The sequence below is a fragment of the Ailuropoda melanoleuca genome, unplaced genomic scaffold, assembly GCF_002007445.2.
Source record: "Ailuropoda melanoleuca isolate Jingjing unplaced genomic scaffold, ASM200744v2 unplaced-scaffold11384, whole genome shotgun sequence".
NCBI lineage: Eukaryota > Metazoa > Chordata > Mammalia > Carnivora > Ursidae > Ailuropoda > Ailuropoda melanoleuca.
This window is the reverse complement of record NW_023179820.1, coordinates 6,461,517-6,473,778: the sequence shown is the minus strand read 5'-3', so window position 1 is coordinate 6,473,778 and position 12,262 is coordinate 6,461,517. Positions and strand designations below refer to the sequence as shown.

The 12,262-nt window shown below is 36.5% G+C and overlaps 1 protein-coding gene and 1 non-coding gene across 7 annotated transcripts in view; both read left to right on the top strand.

Moving 5' to 3' along the window:
* ATP6V1H (ATPase H+ transporting V1 subunit H) overlaps nucleotides 1–12,262 on the top strand; it is a 119,367-nt gene that overhangs the window by 37,431 nt on the left and 69,674 nt on the right. For all 6 annotated transcript variants that reach the window (XM_034650129.1, XM_034650127.1, XM_034650126.1 and 3 more), the window contains 2 exons: nucleotides 2,463–2,560; nucleotides 10,708–10,900. In XM_034650129.1, the coding sequence (XP_034506020.1) occupies nucleotides 2,463–2,560; nucleotides 10,708–10,900 (291 nt within the window). The remainder of the gene's footprint in view (nucleotides 1–2,462; nucleotides 2,561–10,707; nucleotides 10,901–12,262) is intronic.
* On the top strand, nucleotides 5,372–5,481 carry LOC117797722. The gene has a single exon (XR_004622668.1). It is a non-coding gene; the product is annotated as a U6 spliceosomal RNA (small nuclear RNA).

The window sequence follows — 12,262 nt, the reverse complement described above, 5'->3', positions numbered from 1 at the left end:
CAAGACTTGCAGGTGAACCGATTCAAATGGTGAAGAGAATGGGGGAGAGCTGTTCAGTTTGTAGTTGGAAATAGAGGTCTGGTTCTCAGATGAAAGTAACTGTTGGAACTGGAATCTTATCTTCAGGTCAGTGGTGATCCTAGAATTTGCCATACAAATGGAGTGATAAGATATAAAAGAGGTAAAAGTTTGGTGATAATTCCTTCAAGAAACTTGCATGTATTGGGAGGAAGAAAGATGCAGAGATTGGTACAAGGACAGCTTTAGGGTGGGAAAGAATTGAATATATTTAGAGGCTGAGGAGAGGAGACCTATCAAACAGAGACTGAGGATGTAGAGGGGTCTGATGGATGGAACATGACGTGAGAGGAATGGGATATAGACTTTGCTGGGGCTGAGGGTCGTGGAAAGGAATACGTCTGCTGGTCTCTTAAGAATGGCTGTAAGCATAGTTCAGTTTGGGGGGTGAGATGTTGGTAGCTGGTGAATCTCTAACTAATGGTATGTATATTTTCTCATACTGCTGAGAGTGAGGGAAGAGAGTTGGATAGGAGGATAGTGGTGAGTATGGGTGACTGGGAAATGGCAGTGAGAAGAGACCAGAATTGCTTGATGACTTTGCAGGATTGTATGATTATCTCCAGCAGTATTAAATTACCTTTGTCTGGGAATAGAGATGGTGACTTGTTGACTTGATTGGAGACTGATGATTTAGAAGAAAAACTGTAGCATAATTTTTTACATGAGAGTAATAAGACACATGTGAGTGAAAGATAATAAAATGATATAATTTACTTTGTTTAATCGAAGGCAATAATTCAGTCATTTCCAGTGTTGCATTCACTATATACTTTGAAAGTGATTTCTGGAATGGCCTTTGGACTGCTTCATTATTTATAATAGGTGTGAGTACAGTTTTAGAACCAGGATCTTTAATATGCACATTTATAATGTGAATCTGGAAGCTCTATGACAATGAAGAATCCATATTTGAAATGTATCATGTATTTCAATATGGTATAGTAAAATGGACACAAAAAGAAAGGCTTACAGTGAACCAAGACATTTTTGTGTTGAGAGGAAATTGATGATAAATGGAAGAGGAGAGAGTGCCTTAGGTTGCCTTTTTATTCATTATATGTAGAAACCTTGCTTAGGCTGTCTTTCTAAGAAAGAAAAATGGAATTCCTCTTTCACAAAGGATTACTACCTGCTGACTTAATTGGAAAAATAACATATTTTTTTTCCATTACGGGAGATAGTTTTAGAGCTGAAAATTCACTTTTTTGGGGGGTCATTTCTGCTAATGTTTTGAGTTTTCAGGCAAATTATATCACTGGATATGTAAGTGCTTTTGGGAAACTATGTTCACTACTTTCTAGGTAAAATCTAAGATAACCTTTTTTGATAATTTTGATAGTTCCTCCAAATGGACTTATATCATTGTGTTTTTGTAATTGAATGCCTAGAATTTCCTTGAAATGTTAGGTTTTAACAACTTTGAGTTAAAACACAGAGCCTAGAAACATTGTATATATTAGGTGTTGTGAACTTCTATAACATTCTTGATTCCCTCCTTTTTTTTCTTTCTTTTTCTTTTATTTTTTTAGCATGTTCATTAAGGCTAGAGTCTAAAAATCCCTCTTGTCTCTCTGTTCTTATAGATGTTAGGCTCACGGTGAATATTTAGAGAAGAGCCCAGGCCAGTTGTTGCTATTAGCTTTGCTAAAATGGAGATGCTTGCATTATTCCTGGGGATATTATTCCTGTTTTTTTTTAGGTTCCAGATTTAACCACAGTTTCCCTAGAACAGTACTATTGAAGTGATAGTTGTTAAAAATTATAGAGCAAAGGTCTTCTTCAAATGTTTAGACTTCTTATATGCTATATATATATTTCTAAATTCCCATTTATTGAATTTCTACAAAATAGATTACTTAATCCTAACAGTACCCCTTTGGGATGCTTGGGGGCGTTATCCTTGTTAAGGATAAAGAATTCGATTATTGGAAAGGTTCAATGACACACCTCAGACCATTTAAATATAGGTTCATCTCAAAGCATAGTTTTATCTTTTTAATTTTATTGTCATTCTTTGATATTTCTGCAGTTATGAAGAGCAGTATTATTTCTATAGTGCCTCTCTTCAGGACTAAGAGAAACATTGCAAGATGACATTTATCAAGCCATTATCAAGGATATACTTACTTTGTTCCTTGATTTCCCTGTGTGTTAAGTAGTCTTGAACTATGTGGGTTTAATTTGGTAGAGGAAATCAACTGCATTTCTAAGAGGTAGAGAGAAAAACAAAAATGGAGATTGATTTTGAAAAAACGGTAGGGACTTTTGGATGTTCTGATGATAAGAAACTCAGTAAAAAAAATCCAGACTTTTTGTATATGCATGATCTCATGTCTTTAAATGCTTTCCAATTTTAAAACCTTGTACTTCTTCTTGCATAGAGTTCTCAGTATGTGCAGTGTGTTGCTGGGTGTCTGCAGCTGATGCTTCGGGTCAATGAGTACCGCTTTGCCTGGGTAGAAGCAGATGGGGTAAACTGGTGAGTGCCCTTTTACTTTTAACGTAGAATAACATTTGAAAGCATCTCTCCTTGACATTTTCAAAGAAATTAATACATTTAATCATCTAAAAGAAATACTTTTTTTTCATGTCTGTTTAACAATAGATTATGCTAACCTTCATGGAAGTTAGTAACTACTAAACGGAATGTTTCCCCTTTCCCTCACTTGGCCTGTGCTATTTAAGAGGTTAAGAACTCCGAAAAGCCAAATGCTTGATAGAACAAATTCTAGGTATTCAGAATAGAAGAACAGTTATAAAAGTATCTTGTGGTATATGTAGGCACAAATCAACAAGAAAAGGTCTTATCCAGAAGAATGAATATAATCCAGAAGAATGAATATAATATAATATAATATAATATGATATGATATGATATGATATGATATAATATATAATATAATATAATGAATAAGAATAATATAATTCTTCGTAGTGCTGTGTAATTAGACCATTCTCTGTGGGGTCCTAATTTGCAGGTCCAGAAACTTTGAGGAGCTACCCTCTCAGGTTAGCAAATGTACTTATAAATAACAAACAACCCCCCGCCCCAATCCCAAAACAAACGAAAATTCTCTTTTACTACCAAAAAGCCAGCTTATTTTTTCATAATGAGAGATCTCACTGCTTTTAAAACAAATACTCTTTTTGGTTAGTGAAGACATTGTTTATCTGTTGGAAAACCTATACAGGAAACTAGTTTGTCAACAGAATGTTGCTTGGTGAGCAAGAGTTGATTGAAGACTCCTGATGCTGTGTCATCAGACTCTACCAGTCTGGTGCCTCCATCTCCAGTGTAGGGATACACCTGCCAGAGGGGTCTCCTCAGCCAGTATTGGCATGCAACTTCCTCAGCTGGGGTACTTCTGCAAATGGCTTTTCTTATGACTTGCATAGAATTGTGATGAAATACTCAATTACTATTGACCGAGTAAATTAGTAATCTTACATTTCTTATGCAAAATTTCAGTTTTTTTATACTTATTTAACCCTTCAGTATGTCAGGAAAAATAGTCATGACAATTTGCCACGTGGACCTTTTGGAAAACATATATTTGGCCATTTTATGTATAACTAATAGAATTATGAATAAAGAAATAGTGAAAAACAACCATTAGAAATTCTTAATAAGAATTTTTTCATGGTTGGGGCACCTGGGTGGCACAGCGGTTAAGCGTCTGCCTTCGGCTCAGGGCGTGATCCCGGCGTTATGGGATCGAGCCCCACATCAGGCTCTTCCTCTATGAGCCTGCTTCTTCCTCTCCCACTCCCCCTGCTTGTGTTCCCTCTCTCGCTGGCTGTCTCTATCTCTGTCGAATAAATAAATTAAAAAATCTTAAAAAAAAAAAATTTAAGAATTTTTTCATGGTGGGGCTCCTGGGTGGCTCAGTTGGTTAAGTGTCTGACTCTTGATTTCGGCTCAGGTCATTATCTCAGGGTCGTGAGATTGAGCCCTGTGTCAGGCTCTGTGTTCAGCAGGGAGTCTGCTTGAGATTCTCTCCGTCCCCCTCTCCTCCCCAGCTCGTGTGCACCCTCTCTCTCAAATTAAAAAAAAAAGAATTTTTCATGGTAAGTCTTTCTGTAGTAAGTGAATTTTGGTGCACAAACATCATGAAAGCTGAAAGAAAACCATCACATGTCCTTTTAGCAAAATGGAATGATCCAGGTTCTTATTGCAAAATATTGTGTTGAAGGCTTTCATGTTGAACAGCTAAATAAATGAGAATACTGTATTTCCTTTTTTTGTCCTTAGAGCTATATTTTCACTTACTGATTCTTGAGTTTGACAGAATTGATTTATGATACAGTCATCTGAAGACTCACAGTTTGAGATTTCACTTATATGACCAATTTCATCATCATTGTTAGAGAACAGAATGCTGTCTGTCTCTTTGCTTTCAACTTCTGATTCATCTAATAATTACGAAATGCCATCTTCAGGTAATTGGCATTATGGATGGAAGATAAAAAATTCTGAATTCTCCGAACTTCAGTGTTCACACAATGTCAGGAGACTCAGTAGAAAGTCTCAAGGGACTCAGCATGTAGTCATTCTCATGGCTGGGATTTATTTCAGAGACACAATGGATCAGGCAGAGTCTGGAAGAATCCATGTTAAGCTTCCTTATGTTCTCTCCCTCCTGTGGAGGTCACACAGTATACTTTTTCCCCAGCAGCTAAAATGTAGCAACATTTGTGTGATTTTTCTGCTCAGGCATCCTCCTAGAGACTCAGCACCCATAGTTTTTATTGGAAGTTTGTCAGGTAGGCACCCTTTGCCTAGCATGCAGGAAAATTCCAGACTCCAGAAGGACAGCAGGTGTTCAGTATAAACATAAATAAGTATATTGTTTGTGCATACGGTATAGGTATAGTGAGCTACCTTTATCATTTAGGGAAAGTTTTATATCAGTATAGGGAACTGTTTACCACTCTGGTTCCCAGAAGCCAGCCAAAGGCTCACTTTGTAAGCAGACCTTTCTAAGAACAGTGGTTTCAGGACTATGATGTTAATTTTTTATTGTACAGAAATCTAAAGGTAGACTACAGATATGGTGTTTCCAGCCTTTTTACCTTCTTTAAAAATGANTCATTTAGGGAAAGTTTTATATCAGTATAGGGAACTGTTTACCACTCTGGTTCCCAGAAGCCAGCCAAAGGCTCACTTTGTAAGCAGACCTAAGAACAGTGGTTTCAGGACTATGATGTTAATTTTTTATTGTACAGAAATCTAAAGGTAGACTACAGATGTGGTGTTTCCAGCCTTTTTACCTTCTTTAAAAATGATGCAGTGCTCACTTTGGCAGCACATATTCTAAAAATGGAATGATACAGAGAAAAATAGCATGGCCCCTCTGCAAGGATGACATGCAAATTTGTAAAAAATGGTGCAATATTTTTGGCAATACAATAAAAAAGGGTAATTATTTATTTCATTATTATATCATCTTCCTAGGTGATGCCATCATTCTCCAATTTTCTTATAATTTTAGTGTTTAATTTTTTTAGCATAGTTGGAAATTATGGATGTATAATGATGAAATAATATCTTGGTTAATAAAATAGTATAATTCTTCAAATTATGGATAATATAAAATCATTGAAACCCCATAGTATATCTTAGGTTTATGAATGGATCCAATAGACCCATATAGTAATTGCAAAATAAATTGAATTTCATTCTATTACGCAAAAAAGTGCTTTTTTTTTTGTTCTTTGGAAGATCTGTAAAAGAAAATAAAAGTCATGAATCAGCAATTTCTATAAATAGAATTGCTCAGAAAATAAGCTCAAATACTAAAATGTGATACAGTGGGCCCTAATGGTATACTTAAGTTTACCAGATGCAGCTGTTCTAGTACAGGCACTTAGTATTTTGGAGGGCAGGAAGCAGTATTAACTGTTCGATTAGCAACAAGAGCAGGGACAAATATAGTCTAGAATACTCTGTGTTCAACCTGTACATTTTGATATACTAATGACTGCTAATTAGATTAATAGTAATAAAAAATAGAGACTTTTAGGTTGAGAGCAGGCATAAATAAAGGGTGTAGTATGTTAACTTGTTGATAGTATCACAATAAAAAAAACCCATTTAATCTTTTCCTTTTTGAAGAAACAAGACATGTACTCTACTTNTAAGTTTACCAGATGCAGCTGTTCTAGTACAGGCACTTAGTATTTTGGAGGGCAGGAAGCAGTATTAACTGTTCGATTAGCAACAAGAGCAGGGACAAATATAGTCTAGAATACTCTGTGTTCAACCTGTACATTTTGATATACTAATGACTGCTAATTAGATTAATAGTAATAAAAAATAGAGACTTTTAGGTTGAGAGCAGGCATAAATAAAGGGTGTAGTATGTTAACTTGTTGATAGTATCACAATAAAAAAAACCCATTTAATCTTTTCCTTTTTGAAGAAACAAGACATGTACTCTACTTGTCCATTTCTTTTGTTTAGGATTGAAAGTTTTGTTTCTTTCTTTTTGATATTTCTCAAATCACAGGCAGGAATCATGTGAGGAGGAAAAAACTCAAGTATAACCTTTTTGAAGAGAATAGAACTGCTATTTTAAAAACTCCAGAACATTTTTAGCTATATAATTTTTTTTTGTTAAAAAGTCTGTTATGTGGGGGCACCTAGGTGGCCCAGTTGGATGAGTGTCTGACTCTTGATTTCAGCTCAGGTTGTGATCTCAGGTTCCGGAGACGGAACGGGGAATCTGCTTGAGATCCTCTCACTCCCTCTCTTTCTGTCCCTCCCCCAGCTTGTGCTTTTTCTCTCTCTCTCTCTGTCTTTCTAAATAAACAAATAAAATCTTAAGAAAAAACCTTTTATGTGAATGATACAATTCTATTGCTGAATGTTTATATACCTATATAAACAAAAAATATACTTTGCATTGTCTTGCATATTGACTTCACTAGAAAGTCTGAAGGTTAGCATTGATTCATTAAATACTGGAGCAAAGGGGATAATTGGGATAATTGCCTCCACAGATTCAATAGGCGTTGAATAGGCATTGAAGTAAGTTGGAAGTATAAAGTAGTATATAATTAAAGTAGGATGTAAATGAAAGGTAAGATTTATTTTAAACATCAAAACATTACATTGTTGGGTGACGTTGTGTGATGAGGTGCAAGGTGCTCATGGGTTTGAAGAGCTAGCTGGAAGTATATCAGTCAGCCAGTAAATCAGCTGTTTTGTCTCCCTATGCCCTTCATTGGCTTGTTGTTGGTTTTTTTTTTAAACCTTAATTAAAAACAAAATAGAACACTAAATAATTTTTTTGGCTCATGGTCTTTACCCTTCTAATTTTGGATTTGACAGTTTGTATTTTTTGAGCTCTCTTCATAATGTTGTACTATATATTATAGGGAATAATTATAGGGAATACAAAGAAACATATGGTCCCTTTCCTTTAAAAAAATTATCATCTAGTTGGAAAGTATTAAATAGCTAACAAAGGGGTGCCTGGGTGGCTCAGTTGTTAAGCGTCTGCCTTCGGCCCAGGGCATGATTCCGGAGTCCTGGGATCGAGCCCCACATCGGGCTCCCTGCTCCTCTGGGAGCCTGCTTCTTCCTCTCCCACTCCCCATGCTTGTGTTCCCTCTCTCGCTGGCTGTCTCTCTCTGTCGGATAAATAAATAAAATCTTAAAAAAAATAAATTAACAAATAGCTAACAAAGGTAGCATTCAGGATTCTATAGCATCATTTAGTAACTTTTTCAATGATTAAAAATAACACTAAGCTCAGTTTGAGAAGGATAAGTTTGAGGATACCAGACACCTAAATGGGGCTTGATACTGACTCATTCTTGAGGTCTCAGCTCAAGGGTCACTTCCTTTGAGAATCCTTCCTTCCCACTGTGCTAGATTCTGAGTTCCTTGAGAACATGGGCAGTGTCTGTTTTTGCCCACCATTATGTCCCTGTGCCTTGCACTGTACCTGCCATGTAGGTCTTCAACAAATGTTTGTTAACTTACTGTGTTTAGGTTTATCTTGGGCCTTTGTGTCCTTTGTATCCCCTTTGTTTTCATGTTCCACTGCCTTCAGAGTTCGGGTTCCTGCCTCTAGGGGAAACCCTTCTTTTTCTGTTAAATAGGACATTTATTTTGCTTTATTAGAGTTTTTCTTGTGGTTAATATTTGGATATAGAAGACTTCCTAATTTTTTCAGTAGAATCATATATATTGTAGACAGATTTTGAACGCTCTGAAATTTCTCTGCAGTGTTTATCATTGTTGACTGCTGCTTCCTTTGAAACCTTTCTGTCTTGGTTTCAGAATAAGTGTATTGGTCCGGAGCTCTGTATACCCCTCTGGACATTTACAGATTTGTTGACAGAGATAATTTAATATAAAGAACTGTTAACTAGGTAAAGTTTGTTAACTAGGTTTCTGACAACAAAAGAACTCTCTAGTGTCAGGTAGCAAGTGGAGATGTTTCCCTTAAGTTGGGGAGCAAAGGTAAGAGATTGGAATTATTAAAGTTTACATGCTTCAAGGAATGTGTATTCAACTGAGATTTAATCCAGGGCTTGTGTTCCTGAACTCAGAGGAAGGGCCTCGTAGGTCAGGGACCCAGATGGCTGGTGCTGCTCTCTCATCGTGTGCAGTGAGGCTTTTTGCCCTCCGCTGTAGCAAACGGAATTCACCTGCTGCCACGGGAAAGCACAGTCGCTGCTGTGGAGGTGAAGGACTGTTGCTGGAGTGATACCCAGAGGAGCAGGAAGCCGACAGGACAAAGCCTCTTCTTCCTCCATTTTGGCAGTCAGCCTCTAGCCACTCCTGTTGTCAGAGCCAGCTGGCAGAGCAGAACTGTGGCTTAAAGTCTCAGCCACAGCGTCACAAAGCAAAGTGTAGGAGGTTTACCTAAATAAGTGGAACAATCGGAGCAAAAGGAAACTAGGTACTAGGGTATTAATAGTATAGAATGACTTGATTTTACAGTTTTTGAAACAGTGACATCAGAGTCAAATAAAAGCGAGTCTTAAATAAACAATCCCAAATAGAAAAGAGGTAAGGGAGAAATCAAGCATGAGAAAATTAAGGACAATTCAGCAAATTTATAACTGTATACACATCACAAAAATGGAGAAATGAAACAAATATAGCCTTCCACTAAGTTAGTAGTTGTAGATTGTAAAATTAGATTTAAAAAATCTATTTTATTAATGGACTTTTTATTATTTTTTATTTCATATTTAAAAAATTAATTAGTTTTATTAACATATAATGTATTATTTGTTTTAGGGGTACAGGTCTGTGATTCGTCAGTCTTACATAATACCCAGTGCTCATTACAACACATACCCTCCCCAGTGTCCATCACCCAGTTACCTCATCCCCCCACCACCTTCCCTCTGGCAACCCTCAGTTTGTTTCCTAAGATTAAGAGTCTCTTACGGTTTGTCTTCCTTTTTGGTTTCGTTTTGTTTCATTTTTTCCTTTCTTCCCCTATGATCCTCTGCCCTGTTTCTTAAATTCCACACATCAGTGAGATCATAGGGTAATTGTCTTTCTCTGATTGACTTATTTCACTTAGTATAATACCCTCTAGTTCCATCCATGCTGTTGCAAATGGCAAGATTTCTTTTTTTGATGTCTATGTAATATTCCATTGTATATATACACCACATCTTTATCCATTCATCTGTTGATAGATATCTGGGCTCTTTCCATAGTTTGGCTGTTGTGGATGTTGCTGCAGGGTAGCTCTATTCATAGACTTTTTAAAGAGCAGTTTTATGTTTACAGAAAAATGAGAAGTCAGAATTCCCATATATACTTGTCCTCCTGTAGTTTTCCCATATTAATGTCTTACATTATTAGTATGGTACATTTCTTTCACTTGATAAGCCAGTATTGATATATTCTTATTAACTAAGGTCCATATATACACTAGGGTTCACTGTGTTGTGAGTTCCCCATAACCCCTCTGGTCATTTTTTAGTGGTTTATCTTCTTTTTTGTTTGAATGTAGGCATTCCCCAGGGAAATTTCCTTAGTCTTCTTCCTTGATGTAACCTCTTTCATTTCCATATGGCTTTCCCAGTTTCCTTATCAGTAAAATGGAAGGTTCACCTAGAAACTTCTGAGGTTTTAACCCCCAAAGTTAAAGATTGGCTGTGTCCAATTCAGGCTCATGACGGGTTTTTTCCAAATTCATCCCCTTTTCTCTGTATGAGGTTCCTAAATATTTTTAAAGCTACAAATGATCCTCTTGATTATCCAGATTTGAAATCTTGATATACCTTCTGACTTCATTAAAGTGTACATCCATTTGTGTTAACAAGTCCTTTTGATTTTAGCTTTTTTATGTTTGTCTGTCTTACCATTTCTTCTGTCATATTGCAAGTCTGTGCTTCCTTTCTCATTGCTTCCCTGCAGCAGGTGCTGCTGAATGCTGAAGTCCTTTTGGAGAGAGACTTAAGTCAGGCTGGCTGGAAATGGCCCTCTATAAGTAGGGGCCTACCTTGCTTGTTACTTGTGGCAGAAAAAAACTGAGGACTTAATTCAGAGAGGTTGTTCCGTTAGTGCAAAAAGAGAATAATCAATTATTTTTTCTTTCTTACTGCACTGTTATAGTAAATGTTCTCTTAATGTGTGTTCCTTTTCAGCATCATGGGAGTTTTGAGTAACAAGTGTGGCTTTCAACTCCAGTATCAAATGATTTTTTCAATATGGCTCCTGGCATTCAGTCCTCAAATGTGTGAACACCTGCGGCGCTATAATATCATTCCTGTCCTGTCCGATATCCTTCAAGAATCTGTCAAAGAGAAAGTGACAAGAATCATTCTTGCAGCATTCCGTGTAAGTGTTTTGTGGTTTTTTTTTTAATGGTGGTGGTGGTGGGGTGTGCGTGTGTGTATGTGCGTGTGTGGCATTTTTCCTGTGAAGTATATTTGAGGGCAGGTGGGAAAAAATTGCTTGTTCTCCATGTAGTTATGGAACTATGGGGCCTTGGTGAACATAGAGTAAAATCTCACTAATTTATATTGTGTTGTGGGGGAGTGGGATTGGGGAAAAACCATTTAAGTGGATAGAATATATGAGTTAAGAAAACTTATAGGAGATGTGATTATATGATGTTCACATAGAGGAGATCCCTTTTTGTTGCAGTGTGTTCCAAGACACTGTTATGGAAGTTTTTCTCTTAAGGGGCCCTTATTTTAGTATAGAGTTGTATTTCAGATTATGAATCTGCTGATGAGCAGCGTATTTCCGAGATCTATAATCATTTTGTTTAGTAAAGTTGTCCTATTAGGGTATTAGAATTTGGGTGATATTTAAGTCAGCTTCCTCCCTTGAACAGATGAGGAAGTTGAGGACAAGAAGAGGATGGATCCAAGTTAGAATCGGAATCCTAGGTCTTCTGGCCGCTGGGCAGTTGTAACACAGAAATAAAGTATTGTTAATCGGTTGCCCAGACCCAGTGTATTTACTGTAGCAGTTGTGTGTTGATTATTTTGTTGGTCACCTTGGGATTTAATTGGGTTTCTGAGGGAGGACTTGGCTGACCTAGTGTCTTTTAAGGATGCTACCCAAGAGTAATAATAGTGGGCAGTTCAGAGAGTGCTTACTCTGTGCTATGCATTGTTCTAAGGTTTTCCATTTGTTAACTCATTTAATGCTTACCACTGCCCTGTAACATGGTGATTATTGTTGTTATTGTTAGTATATTGGTATCATTAGTATTAGTATTGATCTTTTCATTTTACGAATGGGGATACTGAGACAGAGAAGGCACATTGCTGGTAGACATGCAAATCCAAATTACTGGCTTCAAAGTCTGCTTTTAACTATTATTTGCTCTTATGCTTTCTTTAAATAAACAACAGCAAATCAAAACTAAAAAGTAGTACAGATATGTTGCAAAAATTTAAATGGCATAGACCTCACATTTGCCAAACATAGTCACTAAAATCTTTCAGATTTTTCTAAGCACATAGAGATAAATATATAAGTAGGTGTGTAATTTTGTTTTGTATTTACAAATAAAATGACATCATATTGTAAATACTGTTCCATAACTTTATTCTTAACAATAGATAATGAATATGTGTTCGTTTTTATATATGTGGATCTTCAGTAATTTTTAAAATGTCTGCATTCTGTGGTGTTGATGTAAAGTGGTTTCTTTAACCAGTGTCCTGTTGATGGGCATGTGGGGTG